Source organism: Fusarium coffeatum (assembly GCF_003316985.1).
Source record: "Fusarium coffeatum strain FIESC_28 chromosome Unknown BRIP53273_contig_107, whole genome shotgun sequence".
Taxonomy (NCBI): domain Eukaryota; kingdom Fungi; phylum Ascomycota; class Sordariomycetes; order Hypocreales; family Nectriaceae; genus Fusarium; species Fusarium coffeatum.
Window position 1 is genome coordinate 134,076 of NW_022157900.1, and position 19,871 is coordinate 153,946.

Below are 19,871 nucleotides of genomic sequence, written 5' to 3' on the forward strand. Positions count from 1 at the left end.
GTCGAACAGGAGTCCTTGTACCTTTTTCTTCTGCCTAAGGCAGTTGTTGCAGCCTCTGCTCTTAGGAACGCCCGGCATCACCACCGAAGGAAACAAGTTTGATTTTCGCGCAAGGCCGCCGCATTGAAAGTTGAATCTTTTATCTGCCGAAATATCTCTTCTTTATGATTTTATATGTCTTTTCTCAAGAGGCGTTTTCCTTCCCCACCATGATCAGACAGCGCTGAGTTCCACCATGTTGGGAATAGTGTCCTGCCCCGGCGTAGATCGGGTGGCGCCGTGTAACGCCCAGTCGGTATTGTCATCCGCCCAGGACCCTTAAAACTCGACATGAGGCTGCTGGGAAATCTTGGACTGGGTTTCGAAGTCCTATTACTGACTAATTGTCCATTTCGGGGTTGGGAGCTGATCCTGGTGGAGGCAAACGTTTGGACTTTGGTGTGATCTGCTGATCTGACAAGATTAGATATCGTCATAGGCTCCGATCTGCTTACTGCCCGCATAGATATTCTTGGTATCCTTTTTTAGGTCACAAATCGCGAGATTGCGCGGGAAAGCGACGGGAACGAGCGATCTAGCTGAAGATTAGTCTTTTGTAGCGACACTCAAGTAAGCCAGACAAAAGCTGACAAAGTCTGCATAATCCTCACAGCAACGGATATTTGTATATGGTGAGAATTGAAGATCCCTGCTTCGATGTCATCTCGATCGGGGTTGACTGCACGTTGGCGCTGATAGTAACAGACGAAACTAAGTTTAGATACACCTATGGTCGAGGAGGAACAGATATACCTTTAAAGAATACTGCCGAGCCGAACATAACACAAAACAATCCAAATTAACCAATCAAGGAAGGCGCCACAGACAACACAGTATGTAGCAATGGCATTATCCGGGCGGCAGGTCAAATCCATCATGTTTCGACCACGATGACGCCATAATTGCACATGGGAATAGCAACCTCAGACCTGTCAGGCTAAGTAGATACGAGACCCGCGCGTCAATTGTATGTATTCTGGAACAATTTCTGTTATGATGTCATGGTAGTTGTCCTGATCTTGGTGTTGACTTTTCCAACCGACCTGCGATAACCAACACCATACATCAGCTGGAACGAATACCAATCATGATACCGCATAGAACACCAAGCGTCTCTGAAGCATCGAGTTCATCAGCACATGATTCCAGTCAAGCCAGCAATCTTCGACCTTTGGTACCAGCTTCGCGACCAGTGCCTGCAGATACCGTTAATGCATATCGTACGGCTCCTTTGGCACGAAAGCGCGCACCCATATCTTTAGCTTGTGAGCCGTGTCGTCAGAAGAAGATCAAGGTAGGTCTGCTACTGGTATTGTGATGTGAATTATCTAATAGTTTATAGTGCAACGGCAATAGACCAACATGCTCTCAATGTCAGGCGCGGAAAACCGAATGCGTGTACAGACAGACGGCAGAAACCAACTATCGGGACAAATACGAGACACTATTGGAATCACACCCAGCAGCCATCGTCTACAAGGCCATACAAACCCGACCTGAGGCTGAAGCGCTCGAAATAGTTCACCGCATTCAAAGTGGCATCGACGCCGAGACGTTATCGCGACAACTTACAAGCGCCGACCTTCTCCTCCAAGTGCAGCTTGAGCCCGAAACCAGATCCCGATATCAGTTTATCTACTCTCCGCTCATGCCGGAGTACCTCCAGACCGCGACAAACCCTTTCATGAAATCTCTTATCCACGAGTGGAGTGATAGAGACGATGCTACGGCTATTGCAGATCCAGCACTAGAATCTGATCTTGGATATCGAGCACAGTATCTTCGACCACATCATGCAGCTACCATTGTTGATCCGCGGCTGGACGAGATTGTACCTTCAAGATGGACGTCAGTCGGCGCTAGCGATAGTACAATGAGGGAATTCATTCGAGCCTACTTCCTACAAGAATATGACTGGTTCACATTTTTCCAGAAAGACTACTTCTTGGATGATATGGTCAGTGGCTCTGACGTCTTTTGTTCATCGCTTCTGGTCAACGCTGTTCTTGCAGTTGGTTGTGTAAGTTAACGATGGGGGTGTGTGTTCCCTCTGCTGACAGTTCAAGCAATGTAGAAATTCTTTCTCCGAGCCTGCAGAGTTTTGGAATCCACATAGTCTGGGCTACAAGTTTTTGGAAGAAACTCGAAGACTTTGGATACTAGAAATCACTAATCGCAGAAGTTTGACGACTTTACAAGCTGCTCTTGTAATTAATTCAATCGTGAATATGTTTGACATGGATCCACTGTCCTCAGCTTACATGGTACAAGCCACCAAGATGGCGCAGGAGTTGGAACTGTTTGAACCAACGACGTATATCATGAATAAAAAGTTACGAAACTCATATGACTTGACAGCGTGGTCTTTGTTCCACTGGCAGTGGTATGTAGAACCCCATCTAGAGTGTTCAAAGCTAACGATATCAGTACTTTGAGCTATCAACTCATGACAGTCCCGGTCCTGCAGACTCCACCCAAGAACAAGCTTCCAGACCCCAAACGCGATCCCGATTGGTTTGGCGAGATCTGGCTCAAGTACCCGTCGAGCTCAGTTCTCATACCAATCCAAGTCGGGCTTACTTTCCAAACCAAGATGAATTTCGCTGTCGTTCTTAACGAAGCTATGCTAGATTACCACCGAGACTCCAACGAAGATGATCTGGCGCAGAATGGAGCAGTGAGAATTATGGCGGTAGTGCAAAAATTAGAGAGCTGGTATCGAAGTTTACCAGAACCTCTATCCCCATCTAATATTGTTTTTCCTTCTCACCTCAAAATTCAGTATACTACCCTTCCTTTAACACACTGAATTGTCACTGACATAGACGACAGTCTACAATATTGCCATGCTCTCGTGCAACTTTATGAAATCCTTGCCCCAGAAGGAAAGACCAAATCTTTGTTTGTCCAATTCAATGAAGACGAACTATTCCAGTCTCTCTCTAAATACAGAGGGCATTTCGAGACTATTCTGCGTATTCACTATCTTCGACATAGCTTTGAATATGGAAATATGATGCTGACGCGTTTCCTCGCGATGCTCGCATTCTTGACCTTGAACAAACTCGATTACCTCGTTACTGAACCCCGGGAGGCTTTAAAATCATCCACCCTTGACGTCGGCGACACAGACCCCAAAGAAGTTCGAGCGACGCTCCTCATAGCTCAAAAGGGCCTCAGCGATCAAGGAAGAGGCTATTACCTGCCCAACATATTACTTCGAGATGTTCTCGGACATATGACGGCGAGCGATGCGGCGGTGCTGCAAAGCTATATTACAATACAGCCTGAAAACCCCAATGAATCGCGCCAGAGGAAGATGTATTTGGAGGGCCACTGTCCGCCTGATATACTGCAAGTATCACATGATCCTTCTCAACAGCCTAATGGCAATTGGATACGGAGGTTTGCTATACTGACACTGGGGGAGAAGTCAGGTCGTTCGATCTTGGGGATGATATCGGGTGGAAAGGAAAGTTGAACGCTGCATCCACTTCGTCTGTTGAGGAGAACAGGATTTAGTCGCCAGAAGACACATATAGAGCAGTGTAGCTTTATATACCAGAGGTAGTTGGAATAAATATCTAACACTTGATTAGCCTATGAACCACAAAATCAAAGGGCAATAAGCAATAATCATAGAAGGAAGAGAACATCTTTATTCTGATTCCCTCCTGCATTCATATCCTTGTGTTGAGATGTTTGCATTGCTTACTGAAAGAAAGTGCCATACGTCGCCTGAATGAGTTTAGCATTTTCATGCCTACTGAGAAAGTAGGGGAGACGAGTAACCTGCCAGCAGAAGTCCGAAAAATAGCCAGGACACTAAAGCTTATTGACAAAGTAATTTAGACTTGCTTAGGCACTAAGCTTAGGTTAGTCTATCCTAACTTCTATGATACCCTCAGCTAAGTCTCGCTTTTCTTTCGACCCACCTGCCTGGTCAGTCCTTTACACACAACCCGAAAGGCAACCTCACCAGATGGTCAAGGCCACACGTTGATATCGTTTGTTCCAATCATCTCGCAGGTCTAGAGAGCCTACAATCTCCACCGTGAGTGCTGCATCTCATCTGACTTCCTGGGCTAACTAGAGATGAAAAGTGTCCGTTGGTCAGCGGCCACTCGCGATGCTTCTGCTGCATTCTTCGCGACATGAGAATTGCTCAGCAAAAGACGAACTCGGGCTTCGACTACAAGACTTTCAAGCGCCTTGTCGATCAGGAGGATCTCAAGGAGGGCCAGATTGTGCCGCTGCAGCAACGACTTGATACTCTGGAGACGCAGACTGCCGACCTTTCTCGTCCGCATCGGCATTTGCAGCTACTCGGAAGCAACAAGCATACCGCCGAAACCATCGGCTCGATTGCCAAGGCAGGAATTCAGTGAAATATCGAGGTCAGTAGCTTCTACTTTTTCGAATTACGAGATCGTGCTGACGGAGATGTACCAGGCGGCCACTCGCGAGATCCTCCTACAACTTGAGAGATATCCATGTAGGGTCAAGTCCACAAAAGACATGCGTCCATTACTCAGCAGCCACTCCAGGGATACCCATGCAGGATCAAGTATGCGAAAGGAGCTCTGAATTTGTATTGAATGTCATACTCTGAGAGGAAGAACTGTCTGACAATAATGATAGAAAGGATACCGGGAGACCGACTTGACTGTCCCATTTCGTCACATGAAGTTGATTCTCCAGTCTACTGGCTTTGAGGATGGGCTTCAACCTTATGACTGGGTCAGAGAATGTGCATGTCTTCGAACAGAGTGGTGCTAACCTTTAATGTAGGCTTTGAAGATTGCAATTTTGGCGTTGTGACACATACGCGCACATCTGTGGTTGCAGGGTCGGAAGGGTCGATCGCAGGTGTTGGTACAGACACCATGCTGGATGGTTTCGTCCGGTTTGTTGCAATCACTGCATGAGCCTGGGCACTGATGGCCACATGAGAGAAAATTTGTGCAAGGCGCTGGGCATTCAAAACTCTCAGCATCCACATCACGGTAGCATGGTACAGTGACTGTATGACAAGTGTGCGCCGAGTGAATACAACGTAGTAAACGGGCCCCATGGGCAAAGATGGATGGAAAGAAAAGGTATTCGGACGAGGCCGGACGAAAGTACTAGCGCATTCTTAGACCAGACTGTCAGAGAATCGATTGTTTTAAGGGTATTAACCACTTCATATTCGTTTGTATGCAACTGACCTGCTAAAGTAGTACCCTGACGCAGTGTACGTGGAGGCTCTATAACGATAGGTGAACCCATTCGTGAAGAGACAGCTGATTTGAGTTCAAGGACTGTGCTTCAGAGCTCATGAACCCACCGATGGAAGGACCGAAGACCATGTGAGCATCATCTTGGTCAACAATAGGATCTGGTGTCGGAATGATCGCCTTCTATTGGTGAAAACATGATGATGAGATTGCTTGGAAGAAACGGATCTTGTGTCGGAATGATGTTCATCTTCCGTGTGCAGACATGATGATGATCTCTGTGCGGGACGATATGGCAGTGAGATTTCTCGACAGATCGTGGAATGATCGGTTTCCATGGGTGAAGACGCGATGATGAGATCTCTTTGAAGAAATGGATCTTGTATCGGAATTCTGTTTTATTAAGTACGCATTGCGGGCATCTTTATCATCAGATATGTCATAAGCAAACCCCGAGTAGCAATTTGCCAAGCCTACATTCATAAGCAACAAGCTGGGTCTGGTTATGCCAGACTATAGTGATTTCAGATCATACTGTTCACCTGGTCACATAAACCAGTTCATTGCTACCTTTGATGCATCTCAGCTACAATGATATCGTCCACTTAAGAGTGCAAGATGTAGATGGAAGACGATCCCCTACGTCATACCATTACAGGGGTTCGCAACCAAGAGCACAGACTATTGTAAAATTACATCACTGAAGACTGATATTCACTGTGGTATATATTCACCGTATACTTATGTTTGTAGTAGCCTCGTGTATAAAAGTGAGAGTATCAAAAGTAAAGTTCTATTCTGCTTAGATGTTGAAAAACTCCAAAGCCAAAGACTCCTCCTCCCCAACCGCACGGACAAGAATGCAGTTGTCGTGATCGCGACAAACTGTCTCATCACCTAGAGACTCATATTCCAGAGCTGTATTATCCTGGTACATATAGCTCATTGCCTCTAGCGCTAGGCTAATGTCCTTTGACTTTCTGGATATAATCCCCGTCAGGCAATACCAGCCTTGAGGGTCAGACTCTAGGAATCCCATCAAGGCATCTATTACAGAGTAGTCATGAAGCATAGGTTCAATGTTAACAACAACTTGAAGCAGCCGCTTGTCTTCCTGGGCGGGAATGACAGGCAGGCCAGAAAGCTCATTTGCAAGTTCAAGAAGGACCTTGGAAATGCTCCCAATCTCTCCTTCATCAAGTAAGAAGACATGGTGAGCTGCAGCACGAGCATCCTGGGCCTCCAATTTCTCGGTGGCGCTTTGGAGCTGTGTTTGTAAGCTTCCAACGAGGACATTACTTTGGCTATGTTGAGATTGGACTTGGTTCAGCTCTTTCTCAGTATCCTCGATGTCGGCTTCCGCATCGGCCAACTCAGACTTGGCCTTTTCAAGCGCCATTCTCAGAGTATCGGCCTCACGCTTGTGACTTTCGACCAGAGAGGTCTTGTCGGCAAGCTGACCATTTAGAGCTTGCATTTAGAGCTTGCATTTCGGCTTCTCGGACCTCTTTGAGTTGGCTGTTGAGAGCTTCAGTCTCCCGGGATCGCGCGTCAGCTAGCTGAGCCATGAGCTCTCTTCTCTCGGTAGCCCGTTGGTCTTCCGATCGCTGCTGGAGCGTTTGGATTTTATGGGATTGGAGACAGCTTAGCTCCATGACAGTGTTGTGGTAATCCCGCTCTAGGCGTTGCTTAACCATGACACTTTCACCGAGACTTCCATGTACCTCAGCCAACTTGCCAGCACAGTCTTGATGGACCCTCTCCGCTTGGGCGAGTTTACCTCTCAGGTCATCGACTGTTGCCCGAACAACGTTCAACTGGGTTGTGACGATCTCGAGATCTCTTGCGTCGCCTTCAACCTGCTGCAGCTTTGGCTGGGCTTGCTCAAGATCTCGAGTCGCTTTGCTCAACCTAACTCTAAGGTCTTTTTGAGACTCTTGAAGTTGTAGGATTGCAGCATCTTTGCGATGTTTCAAGAGGCGAAGTTCGACTTGGGCAAGTGATAATTCATTCCTTGTCTTGTTGGCCTCTTGATCCAAAGCGCGTTGGGTATCGTTCAACTCATTGCTGAGTTGGACGTTCCTTGCAAAGACCTGGAATTGATTTACGGTATCGACAACAGCCCGGACTGACGCAGAGACAGTTTCGAATCTGCCAGTGAGATCTTCACTGAACAGACGCACCGACTCTTGCGTGTTTTCGCTCCCAGACGCATCATTGATGGCCTGGAGAGTCTCTTCGACAGTGGGTTGGGAGGCTGTCACATCACCAGATGACTTGCTCATCTGTTCAGTGAGGCCTGCCAGCCGAGAGGTAAATCCTCCTGTCAGGGCATCGAGCTTGGCCTTCACATCTCTGAGTGCCTTCCTCTCTGCCTCAAGCCTTTTGATCTCGCTTTGGTGACCTTCTTTTGCCACTTCAGCTTCAGCACGCTCCTTGTCCACCTCTCGGTAGGCGGAGTAAAATACCTCCCGCAGCGCTGATCTTGTGTCTGCATCGGGCAGCTGCTCTAGCCATCCGTCGAGGCTTGCAGGGAAACTCGCATAGTAGAAGCGTTGTGATTCCATTTTGGCAAATCGTAGCGTGTTGATGTTGATGAGGGAAAAAAGCGGAAGGGAAAAAGAAAAATAAAAGAAACAAGGCAACGGGAGCAAGAGTAAAGACCAGGCAGGCAGCACAAATCGACGGAGTTGGCAACTGCGTGCCAGCTGCCGCGCACTTGCTTGCACTTGCCCACTATGGAACACAGAAGCAATGGAGAAACACATAAACGAAATACTGCAACAAAATTCAACGAAATATTGCTTGAAAGGTACTGTAGGAAACAGAACTGAATTCCGTCCTGTTAGTCGGTCTGTTAAGGTGTCGTGTCCAAAGGAATGGGTGTGCTAGTTGTACAAAGGAAGGACTCTTCACCAACCGATGGTTAGGTGTAGATAGAGCTGATGGAAATGCAATATTTTAGACACTATTTAGAAGTCAGGTGTATCGTGGATGGATAGTAACGTAGTTATTATATTCGATGAACTGACCGTCTCTGATCGAGGCTCCCGACAGACTCGGACGTAAATGCAAGCTCGATGCGCATATGACACCATGTACCAAGACCGTAGAGTATCACAAAAGTTGACAGCTATAAGCGTAAGAGACGAAATATTTAGTCATCTTATGCCAGTTTGGAGAAGCATTTAGGTTACTTTATTTTATTTGTCTAAGCCTTAGAGGATATTTTCACTGCCCCTCTCCGCCATCCCCCATTCCTCATCAGGGTCAACAGTGGGATCTCCCTCGACTTTTGCCGCGCGGTTGTTCTTCACAAACCACTCGATGAATGTATGGAACATGCCAGGCTTTATAGTCATCTTGGTTCCTTCTTCAGTGACAGCCTTGATGCATTTGTCAGGCTCCTGGGAGATTGAAGTCTGGACGTCTCCAAAGACAACCATAAACAGCTTATGGCGACCGGTAGCTACATTCAACCGCTGCGGCTGTGCAACAAAGCAGGGGCCGGTATCTCTGTCGACAGTAAGAGAACGGAATACCATTTCATTCTCGCGGCCCTGGTATGATTCGATGGTTGCTGTCTGGACCTTCGAGAAGAGAGAGTTGGTCTCGAGCTTGTTTTTGATGGAGAGCATGTGGGCCCGATATGGAGTGATCACAACAATCTTGTCCGGTGGGAAGTTGACTGCGTTGCTGAACTCCTCCAGCCATTGAATCATGCAGACGGTCGCGCGGGGGTTGTATCGGGACTTCGATACTGGATCCTTGCGACTGGGGCATTCGACGCAATCGACGAAAACGGGTGACATTGTCGTCGGAGGCAAACCAAGATTGTGCTCTCCATTGATGAAGGTTCGGATAGCATTCGCGTACGACAAGGTACTGAGCTCGCATGAAGGACCGTAGGAGAAATGGTCCTTCAAATGCGAGTATGTCACTGCCAACGCCGTGTCAAACATACTGCGAGCCATTCGATGCTGAATAAACAGATAAAAGAAGGGATGTTAAATAAAGCATCCACGAGAGCGAAGAGGTCTTTGCATCCTGTCCGAATCTGTTGACCGCATTTTCATCATCCCGTCTGGCGCCCATGGGCATGGGGGCTGAAGGCAGCTGCTTCTCATTGCCGAAGACCACAGCAGGTCTGATGGAGTTGCCGTAAACCAAGAGCCCATCCGCTCGATGCATGGCGGCGGCTTCGTCGAACAGGACAGTCTTGGCTTTCCAGCAGTTGGAACTCCGGTATGGCTTGGATGCCGACACGATAGGAGTGACAACGACAAAGTTGGCGCACTCTACCACCTGTGACATGAGTCGTGGGATACCGCGGCGAAGGGGGAAAAGGATTCTGCGCATTGCGTTGGTGGGCCGCATACTCACTCGTCTCGGGCTCTAGACTTTGAGCTTTTCGAGTGTCCAGCAAACAAGACGCCATGCGCTTTCGGGCGATTTGTACTAGGTCTGCATAATGTTGGAAAGGCTGTTTCGGAGTCGAGCTAACGGCTCCGAGGTCTCGTCCTCACCTTCAACCTCGGGCACTGGGTCCTTGCCTATGAGAAGAGATTCGACACTGGCGTGCAGGTCCATCAGACTTTCGTTCTCGTTCTCGTCTAGCACGTCGATGCCTTCGAGCTCAAAGTCAAGCGCGCAGGCGGTCCACCAGCACAGGGAGTGACGAAACTTCCAGGGGCAAGGGTCAAGCTCAATTTGCTCTCGTATTGGACGACCATTCAATAAGTGAGTAGCTGTTCGACTTCCTTGTCGAATTCACAATCACGGACTGACATGGTCTTGCGGAGCGCGATGCCGCTTGACACATCTTTCTGGGCAATGCTGTTTGACGTTGCAGAGATACGTTCCTCAATATTGTCGCAAGCAATGCTTGAAGGGGCCATGACGATGTCAGAATAGTCTCGGCTGAATCCAAGCAGACTTGCGATGACAGAAGTAACATGAGATTTTCCGGAGCCAGCTGTGGCTCAGACAACCGCCATTCCGAATTTTCGGCAATAGGGCGCAAGGGCGCAAGTGACGGACAGCGCTGACACGACGAATCTCATTTTTGAACCCAGGCTCGCTGTGGAGTGATAAGAATGTCAGCAGCTTGAAGAGAGCTGAGAGTGCGAGTGCTCCATACCTAATACGTTTCAGAAATGACAAAACTATAAACTCCGGAGCTCTTCGGTGCAGCTGGGAAGGACCTTGGTCCTGGATAAGACACGAGTCCTTTGTGACGTTGGAAAGGTTTTGCAGGCGATCCATCCAGAGAGACGTGTGATGACGGTACACTTGTCACAATAATCGTCAAGGTCTGCGGTTCGTAGATCGGGTTCGATGAAACGCCGGTATTCCTTGCGCAGCTATCAACTGTGGAGATGTCAGTACACCCTGAGCATCATTCAGAACAGAAACCTCATTTCGAGAGCGAACATACAGGCTTCCAGGTGACGCAGATCGGCAAGGATCGTAAATAGTAGATATTCAGATGTTCGCATCAAAGTGATGCCTCTTTTTTTCCTGTCGAAGGACTGGAAAATGTATATATACGAACAGGGGAAGAAGGAAAATGACAGGAGGAGAAAGGCAAAGGATGAAGTCTAGCACCTTCCTCAACACTCTAGGCACCAGGACTGCGTAGCACTGCAAGTTGGCCATAATACAAGCTCGGGGCCTAGTGTTGGAAGCAGTGGTGAAATCCGCCGCCTATCACTGGCGGGCGTTGCAAACACCGGGCGGCAATCATTCTAGAATCCCAGCTTGGGGAAGGGCGGCACATAACCTTCGATTTCTTTTTCTTTGCGCAAACACTGGACTTCCTCTTTCTACATCAACACCCAAATACAACAATCTTCCGATCTCACTCATCGTAAGTACACAAACATATCCAGGTACCTTAGGTGACTTATCTAACGTGCCTGATATAGAACAAACAAACATGAATCCCGAGAAGACCAACAAGCCGGGTGGTAACCAACTTCGAGGTCGGCCTGATGCCAATGGCCCCAACGGTCGTAAGCTCCCCGATCGTATTCGACAACAACGTGAGCGAGAAGCTCAGAGTCAACCTTTGACCCAGGCGGAAGGACTCGGGATGGAGAATCTTCGCATCTCCAACGCCACCACCAACAGAGCTGGCAATCAATCGGAGACCTCTACTTCCCGCAGCGGCCAATATCGCCGCCGTGGTAGAGACAGACTCTCACTTCCTCCCAACGGGAGCGGTGGCTCCAAAATTCCTTCTTCTAAGCAAGCCTTTGCCACGTCGGCTGAAGCTACTGCTCATGACTATACCCCTGTCTTCTGTAGCCAGGCCGGCATCGAACCTGCCAGTTACACCAGGCCCGTCTTCGGTGGTCAGGCTCGTGTCGAATCCACCAGTCCAATCGTCCCTATCTTCGGTCCTCAGGCTGGTATTGCGCCTGCCAGACCAATTTCCCATGCCTTCGGTAGCCAAGCTGGTGTTAGTCGGGCTGAGTCAGAGCGTTACCTTGGCTTATTCCTTGAAGCCAGCGCCGGCGAGCCGTCGGCATCTGCAACTCCTCCTGAGTCGGAGTACGAGGATGAGGAGGATGCCACAGACAGGACGGCGTAACGAATGAAAACCCCCCCTCCTTCACCCGACTCCATCTCTATACTGCTTTTCTTGGCCTAGTAACTATTGCCCTACCTTTTTTTGATGCGCCATGTCCCGGCATGAAGCAAAGTAACGCAACAAATCCCGAATCGCGGTTCTTGGCGCGCTGGTGTCTCATTGCCGGCGTCGCGGCGAAGTATATCCGCTCTTAGGCTATAAATTTGTTATCGAATTCGAACGGCCAAGCCGAATAGGTATGTTAGCAGTGTCTGATCCTACCATGATACTAACCTCGAGGCAAGGGCCATCTGAAGTGGCGGGAAGTTGGATAGGAACTACTAGATACGTATTGGTTTGAGGTCAATCTTGAATGGATGTAAGGATGGACACAGGGGCTTCACGATGCTAGTCAATGACAATACTAGTCAATGGTCAGAGGGTTTGTAATCAGTTGATACTCAGATATCCGCAAAGTCAAGAAACGATTGAAAGTCAAAGCCATGAAATATCCATTCCATACCTGATGCATACGATTGACAAACATCAAACACTAGCGTTCCGACCTACCTCTTTTCAAATGTCACCTCTTGTTTAACATTCAATTCATGGTAATGACATGTTCCACAAACCAACGTCCCTCATGTTGACATGTTGATTTGCTCCGTTTCACCGGTCTTTTTGCGTGGCTAGGCATTCCCTGAGCCGGTGTAAAGATAATGTTGCAAGATTGAATAGACAGCTTCACAATGTCGTGAACAATGCGGCTAATAGCATGTAGAGAAGTGGCAGGCTGGTCGGATCCTCTCATCAAACCCTCCCCAGTGCTATTGTAGTGCTCTCCATGTCATTGACATCTCAGTAACGGTCGACTCGCGTAACCGGATCAAATATCGATATTTTTGCGTTGTAGTTGGCTGCCAGTGCTGTGCCCGTGCCGACCGCAGACCTTCCCATCCAACGGGTAGCAACAACTAGCAAACGCGTCACCAATATTTTTCTCGCACGAACAGCTGTCTGGAAAAAACATCAATCACCACCACCACTCATCATCACCATCAACACCACAAGACATCGACAAGAATGAGTGGCAACATTGTCCTGCCCGACCCTTCGGGGGTCAACCCCTACGATACCGACCAACGCCGCCTCTATATGGAGAAAGTATTTCGCTCCCAGGATCTCTGGGATAACCTCAATCAGAGGCCCAAGTTTCCAACAGTCCGGAAGCTGGCGGAGGAAGATGTGTGTGAGATGCTCGATGAGAAGGGGTTCCATAATGCCGGTTCCCCCTTCTTCGAGTGGGCCGTCGATGAGAGTGTCTGGCTCACGGTTTTTACCTGGGCGAAGATCGATCTCGAACGGGCTCCCTGGCCTTTCGCGGATCGTCAGATCCCGTCCGCCAGAAACTTGTCGGGCAGCGTGTCTCGCACCTACAGGAGCTGGAGACAGAGCCGCGGCCTGTCGATTGAGGAGCCGGAAGGGGGGAAGCCCGATCGAGCTCATCGCTTCAAGAAGGCCCCCGAGGAGTCCAAGGGGAATATGTCCGCCGTCACGGCAAACACACCCCAACCTCCCGCTGGCCAGACGGCGAGTTCACACTCGCATGTCAGCCAAAACGGACCTGCGTCGGTACAGGCTCAGCCTAGTCCGACTGCAGATGTGATCCCTCGTGGTCCTGCTCCCAAACAGGAGATGGACGACGAGGATCACATGATGACTAGTGCTATAGATCCCAGCATCCCGTCCTGGCCTCTTCCCGCTACCCGCGATAATAGGACGCAGCGGATGCAGGAGCCTAGTGACGCCGATCGCGGGTTTGATGGCGCCAGATCATCTGGACGGTGGCCCAAGTCCGACCACGGACAGGGCACACCAGGTGGCCATCTCGTGGCACCTATCCAACCCTTGCCGAGCCGCGAGGCTCTCGCCATTGAGCGATTGCAAAGTGAGTTTCAGGAGCTGCGAGAGACGAACACCTGGATCGTCGAAGAGCTCCGAGACAGCAAGGCCAGAGAAGCCAGGAGTGCCAGAATCATTGAACAGATGCGCATAGAGCTGAACGCTGTGTGCGATCAGCTCAATGAGTCAACGAACAGACTCTGAGCTATTTGAACAGATTGTCAAGATCCTGCAGACACCAGTGACAGCAAGCACTAGAACATGTCAATCGGATGGAGGCATCTGCTTTGCGTTTTGCGGACTTGGTATGATCAAGGATCCTTCTGAGTCTGTGACCATTGAGACATCTCTACAACAGCGCAAGGCTGCTTGGGAGATCTCACCTACATTTGCAGCAAGGCTCGTAACCTCGGTGGGGTCACTGTACCTACCGCGACACATGAGCGAGTATACAATCCTTTCCATTCGACAGTCAGGGTTAGGGTTGAGTCCGGCGACCATCAAGTAGACGAACAAGACAGCCACCCAAGCTGTGACTTGGGTGGATGTGACGTGAACCAGGCTCAAGATAGACATCGCGATAGAGAAGTTAACAATGACAATCGCAATACCCCAATGCATCAAGTCCCTCAAGTGAACGTGAAGTTATTTGCAAAATGCCGTACCATCATAAGTTAAGACCATACAGTAAGGTAAGGCTTGACGCAGTAGACTGTAAAAGATTGACAGCATGATGTATCCCTTTGCACCACTTACATTGGAGTGTTCAACCGGAGTTCGGTTTTTTTAAGTTTACTTATATCTGACTTTACTTATACCTGACTTTACTTATATAAACAGCGTATTTGCGCTTGGCCAGTAGGAGCATTTGCAGGCAACAGGGGTGACGCCACCTGTGGACTGTCTCTATCTCTTTCCACCGTCTCTTGAACGCAAAATACTGCAAACGTTGGACAGTTCAATTGGATATATACCAGCGTTATCTGGACATACTAATTCTATCTATCTTTCGATGCAAGATATAATCTCCACACGCTGTTGTCCCAACTACGGCCGTAGGATTGACTTGCGGGTTACAAGATGCTGTCGTCGTCATCCGCCCGACCGGTGTCTACACATTGAAGTATTTAATCTTGGCTCGCTATAGCCGCCATGTCGGTTCTCACACACTTGTCTTTCTTCTGGGGAACGACTCTCTTGCTTGACTTCTTGTCTTGCACCTGTCTCCATTTCTCTTCGACAGGTATCTTCAAGCCAGGTACGTTTCTCCATCAGTTCATCCTCTGTGATGTATCCCCTAGCAATGGGGTTGAGACCTGGGTAGTAGAGCGCCCACTGCACCAAAGCTTCCACAACAGCCTCTTTGTACAACGTGTGGGGGCAGTCTGGGTCAAAGACTCTCATCTTGTTCAATTGAACCCAACCGGACTCGCAATTGACAGGGAAGTCACATTGCTGTCTAAAGCATATTCCTCGGACCTGGCGCCTAGCTGCCAGGTGCTCGAAATCACCGTATCGTGTCGTCCAAGATTGGGGATTTGCCGGCTTTGCTGGAGAGTAGCATCTTGGGATCTTGTCTCTGAGGTCCCAGTGAGCGAGTGAATCATTAACCCCGAATCGCATACGCTCTCCCCAAGCGATGATCATGACAGGAAAAACTTCTTCATTTTTGGATCCCACAAGGAGACGATGTCATTTTTCTGCAAGTATTTGATTCGAGGATCGAGACAATGGAAGGTGAGCTGGGTGTACATGACGGACTCTTGGACTTTAGTCGACCGTGTCTCTGGCCTTTTCGTTGTCTCGATATTGTGGCTATTGGTACGACAGATTGCGGAGGTGGATGCGTCGTAGCCAAAGCGACCCTCCACCACAATCGGCTCTTCCATATTGCTTTCAAACGGTCGAGTCCCGTCGCGATCCTTGCAAAGTAAATTACGACCCTCGCTGAAGTGGATTCGCCATTTGAGAGGTAGAAGAGGAATAATCGTGAAGATTGACACAGTGAAGATGATGGTCTGTTCTCCCGGCTTGCACCTTCCCAACCGGTACCCTGCCGCGTTACCTTGACAGGAAAGTGCGCCCGGTGAGCAAACTGCACATTTGCAATCATTCCTCAATCATGTCGTTGTAGATGATCACCCATTCATCTTATTCACCCCACGGAGTTTGAAGCCCCGCCGAGCGGTAGATCAGAGATTAAATGGTGGACCGATTCGCCAGCTAGGTTCGTAAGCCAGCGAATTGAAGCTCGTGGGAGTCACTAAAAACGGCAACTAGCAAGCTCAGACGTAGTGGGATCCAGGTACCCGGTCCCCCCGCTAAAACGAGGCTTGATGACCCATCTAAAGAAACGACTCAGCACGCACGACATGCAGAGTTATGGGGGTCCAGGGTAACCGTCCGCGAGAACATTAGTATTGGTTTTACATTGTGTGATAGCAAGCCAACCTGTTCAAGATGACTTGTTCCAGCTCAAAAGGTAACATTATGGAACAAGAGGTACGCCTTGCTCTTTCGCGATAAGGGTCCAGTCACTGTTAGCGCATTTTAGTGCTTTGCCGAACGTTGATTTCTCGTGAACATCGAACCAGCTCAACCAGGCACCAATGAACTCAAACGGGCACTGCTATGGACGTCTTGAGCCATGAACAAACTTGGCACTGCTAGAAACATTCCGAGCAATACTCGGAACACCAATAATCTGGCTAGTATGAAGTCCTGAATTCGTCCTCCCTTCTTCCTCTGCTCACCAACATCTCCATCTTGCAACTCGCAACCACATCACCATTAACAACAAAGTCATCACTCACACCACTTCCCTACCAAGCAACATCCAAAACAAAAAATAGTCGCAAGTAACATCAAGTCAACAAGATGTCTAACTCACCTACTAAGGAGGCCCCCGATGCCGTCGATCGCCAGATCGAGAACCTCACCAAGGACATCGAGCAGCTGAAGCTTCAGATCCGCAACCGATTCTCATACCAGACTCATCACCATGTCCAGGAGATCCCCCACCTGGTTGACGATTGGAAGGAGCAGGCTAAGAACAAGTGGTTCGAGAACCGCGAGAAGAAGGGCAAGGACCGCTACTGTCCTCTCACACAGGAGAAGTCTGAAGACCTTGCTGATGCCATGTATCAGAACCGCGAAACCATCATCTCGAACTTGAAGATTGGCAATGAGGGCTTCAAGAAGCAGATCGAAGAACTCAAGCAGAAGTCCGTTGGACACTTGACTGGTTTGATCATCGAGCGCTTCGAGGCTTTTGTTGTTGCTCGCGAGAAGATGATCATCGCCGTCGAGAAGGAGAAGGAGGACCTTGTCGAGGCCAAGATCCGACGCGAGGAGTACGAGTACTCCGACCACTGGATCTTCAAGATGTGAGAGGTACACCAGATCGGTGTTGAGTTGGAGGGAAGATGTATGAAGGGCCAAGATGTTGAATAGTCGCAGAAGACTCGAGGCCAATCCCTCCTAACCCATAGGCAGGAGCTCTGTATCTAGAGGAGATGAATAAAAGGCCCCCAGTAGAGCAATGGTAGCTTACATTAGTTGTAGCAATGAGAACCCATTGAGAGAAGTGACGCTCCCTTGCACCAGATACAAAAGGTTGTGAAGATCATCTAACACCGGTAGCCTAAAGTTATAGTTCCCCGATCCCTTTAGTTGCCTTCCACCAGCTTCTCACTGCCTCTCTCGTCTTATCATTGGAGCAATGGAACTTGTACTTCGGGTCACCATCACCTTCATCATTCTCCGTAAAAATAACCATATAATCGATCTGGCTATAGGGATCAAGGGTAATCGCCTGCAAGAACATCAGTGTTACGTCTAAAGAGACCAGAGCAGGGCGACGTACCTGTATGCCAACTTTCTTCTTGCCTTTCTCTAGAAACCGTTCCAAACTTCGGTAATACCGTCGTAGATCATACAAGTAGCCCATGTGTTCCGGATCGAGCTCGTAGGTGATGAAGAAAGAGTCATCATATCCCAAGGAAATCGTCAGGATTTTGAACCCTCTCTGTGTGAGGCTTTTAATAGTTTGTACAAGAACGGTTGAGACATTGCCGCAGAACCAGGTACCGTCAAGCCATCGGGCATAATACTGTTGTTCGGGGCCAAGCGCGCAAATGTCGAGATTCTCCAGGCCAAGCTCTTTCAAATTGTCGTTAAAACCAGGGTAGGCTTGAGCAAAGCTTTTGGATAGCACTATCACTAGTTAGTCTAGACTTGTTTCTTTGCTGGTAATTCGTACCCCATGCGCCATTCACGTAACGGACTATCCGTGCTGACGCTTTGCCGGCGGCTGCAATCATACATCCAAACTCTATCGGCTTCTTAGGCTGGACATCATTGAGCTTTGCAATATTGCTTATGGAGCATGTCAGTCGAATATCGAGTGGGGAAGTGTCGAAAACCAACCTGGTCCACTTCTTAGGGCTCTTGAGAATGTAGAATGAGTTGCTGAAAGATATCAAGAACGGAGGTTTGGCAAACGGGCTCTTTACCTCCCCATTCTGATAGCTCTGCCCATATGTGACGCGTTTACCTTTCTGGGGGTCTTCTACTCCTGTGCCCGCCCTTTTCTGTCTTGACTGTTCTTCGTTCTTCGCCTTCAGCTTCTCTCTCTCGAGCTTTGCCTTCACACTTCGAATGCTCTCTTCTTTCTCTCGCTTGAGCTTTTCAATTTCTCTTTTCATTTCTGCAACTCTCTCGTCTCTTTTCGCGATGAGGTTCTCCATCGTTACTTTCAAGGCGTGTGTGTTATCTTCTGCTTGTTGTATCAGTACTGTGTACCTATCACGTTCCTGTTGAAGCGCCTCCTGTGTCTTCTTGTCTTGCTTCTCTCCGGCAGCTCTCATATCCTCCTCTAGAGCCTTTCTTTCCTTGGCCAGCTTGCGCAATTCTCTTCTCAAAGCAGTATTAAGGCTCTGACCAGCTGTCGTCTCGTCTAGGGTTAGTCCCTTGTCCACCAGTTGTTCTTGGATGTCTGTGAGGATCTCGGCCTTCTCGTTTGTGAGCGATAACACAATTTGCCTTGCTGAATCTGCTGTATTCTTGTATTGGTGACAAGAGCTACCTTGTTCTAGCATCCAGCCCCAGAATGCGGAAGTCTCTTTTAGTTCTGCCTCTCTTCTAACGGCATCTTCTGAGGGGGTGATATCCCACATAGTGCTGACTAAAATCACTTTCCGTAGTGCATCTTTGCCGCATAGCTGATTGAAAGTCATCAAGTTGCGTTTTGCAGAACCTTGCATTCGAGTGTCGGATATTCGATGGAGGTAAATAATTCCATGGAGAAGAATCCTATGTTTATAGGAGTCTGACAGCCAGGCGGCAATCTCCTGAAGGACCTGAGTATCTGTCTTGTCTGAATCATCAAAACCCGGCGTGTCGATCAAATACACCGTGCAGTCTCGCGAGACCTCATAAGGATACACGTCTACTACAGACGTGCCTGTAATTAGTTAGCGACGTATCCCTGCTATGAAAAGCTGTTTCAAATAACCCACAGGAAGTTTGGCTATGCCCGATCTTGACATTTTTTCCGGAACATTTGGAGATAAAAGAGCTCTTTCCCGAGCCAGTGATGCCCATGACTGCAATGAAGATATCATTTTGCCTGCACAATTACATGATGAGACAAGTTCTATGTGACTGGGCTGATACTCACCGGGGAAAGCGACCACCGCGAAAGTTCTTGGTGTTTTCGCCAGACGCAGGTTTCACGGAGGGGCGGAAATCTTCTATTTCCTCTTCGTCTGAAGAGCTGAGCTCTTGACTACTTTCCGAGTGCTCAGGAGATGGCTCCTGCCATTCCACTTGTAGGAGGTCTTGCCTTGGTTCTACGTTCAATGAAGTTTAGTATCAGGCTCGCTAGTGAGCGAGTAAGAACTTACTCATTGGTCTCGACTTCATAGCAAAGTGTGCCGCTTGACAATTGGACTAGTGGGGGATCTTTGAGCTTATGTCTTGCGTCCGAACGACGAGGCTCGGAACTGCGATGAACGAGCCGCATGCTTTGGCTTGAAACAAGATGCATGTGTGGTCAGATGTCGGTATGCCTTGCCATTTTGGGTTATTATGCAACCCCGCCATGTAGGCGCCTTCCTGCAGTCGCTCATGGGAGG

The 19,871-nt window shown here is 48.8% G+C and overlaps 7 protein-coding genes across 7 annotated transcripts; 4 read left to right on the forward strand and 3 right to left on the reverse strand.

Moving 5' to 3' along the window:
- Positions 1-1,126: 1,126 nt before the first annotated feature.
- On the forward strand, positions 1,127-4,427 carry FIESC28_04948 (uncharacterized protein; the record flags this gene model as incomplete). Its single annotated transcript, XM_031159095.1, has 7 exons — positions 1,127-1,333; positions 1,382-2,059; positions 2,219-2,246; positions 2,296-2,422; positions 2,467-2,754; positions 2,872-3,444; positions 4,133-4,427. 7 exons carry the CDS (start codon positions 1,127-1,129, stop codon positions 4,425-4,427), a joined length of 2,196 nt encoding a protein of 731 aa, XP_031016860.1.
- A 1,633-nt stretch (positions 4,428-6,060) lies between these two features.
- Positions 6,061-7,825, reverse strand: FIESC28_04949 (uncharacterized protein; the record flags this gene model as incomplete). The annotated part of the gene is made up of 2 exons (XM_031159096.1): positions 6,061-6,714; positions 6,764-7,825. The coding sequence occupies 2 exons, from the start codon at positions 7,823-7,825 to the stop codon at positions 6,061-6,063; spliced, it is 1,716 nt and encodes a 571-aa protein (XP_031016861.1).
- A 651-nt stretch (positions 7,826-8,476) lies between these two features.
- Positions 8,477-9,617, reverse strand: FIESC28_04950 (uncharacterized protein; the record flags this gene model as incomplete). Its single annotated transcript, XM_031159097.1, has 2 exons — positions 8,477-9,221; positions 9,283-9,617. 2 exons carry the CDS (start codon positions 9,615-9,617, stop codon positions 8,477-8,479), a joined length of 1,080 nt encoding a protein of 359 aa, XP_031016862.1.
- A 1,579-nt stretch (positions 9,618-11,196) lies between these two features.
- On the forward strand, positions 11,197-11,853 carry FIESC28_04951 (uncharacterized protein; the record flags this gene model as incomplete). Its single annotated transcript, XM_031159098.1, has 1 exon — positions 11,197-11,853. The coding sequence occupies one exon, from the start codon at positions 11,197-11,199 to the stop codon at positions 11,851-11,853; it is 657 nt and encodes a 218-aa protein (XP_031016863.1).
- Positions 11,854-12,915: 1,062 nt separating this feature from the next.
- FIESC28_04952 (uncharacterized protein) lies at positions 12,916-14,242 on the forward strand (the record flags this gene model as incomplete). The annotated part of the gene is made up of 2 exons (XM_031159099.1): positions 12,916-13,899; positions 13,952-14,242. The coding sequence occupies 2 exons, from the start codon at positions 12,916-12,918 to the stop codon at positions 14,240-14,242; spliced, it is 1,275 nt and encodes a 424-aa protein (XP_031016864.1).
- Positions 14,243-16,611: 2,369 nt separating this feature from the next.
- FIESC28_04953 (uncharacterized protein) lies at positions 16,612-17,124 on the forward strand (the record flags this gene model as incomplete). The annotated part of the gene is made up of 1 exon (XM_031159100.1): positions 16,612-17,124. The coding sequence occupies one exon, from the start codon at positions 16,612-16,614 to the stop codon at positions 17,122-17,124; it is 513 nt and encodes a 170-aa protein (XP_031016865.1).
- Positions 17,125-17,359: 235 nt separating this feature from the next.
- Positions 17,360-19,659, reverse strand: FIESC28_04954 (uncharacterized protein; the record flags this gene model as incomplete). Its single annotated transcript, XM_031159101.1, has 8 exons — positions 17,360-17,377; positions 17,429-17,548; positions 17,600-17,949; positions 17,996-18,111; positions 18,163-19,198; positions 19,254-19,363; positions 19,415-19,586; positions 19,641-19,659. The coding sequence occupies 8 exons, from the start codon at positions 19,657-19,659 to the stop codon at positions 17,360-17,362; spliced, it is 1,941 nt and encodes a 646-aa protein (XP_031016866.1).
- Positions 19,660-19,871: the final 212 nt, after the last annotated feature.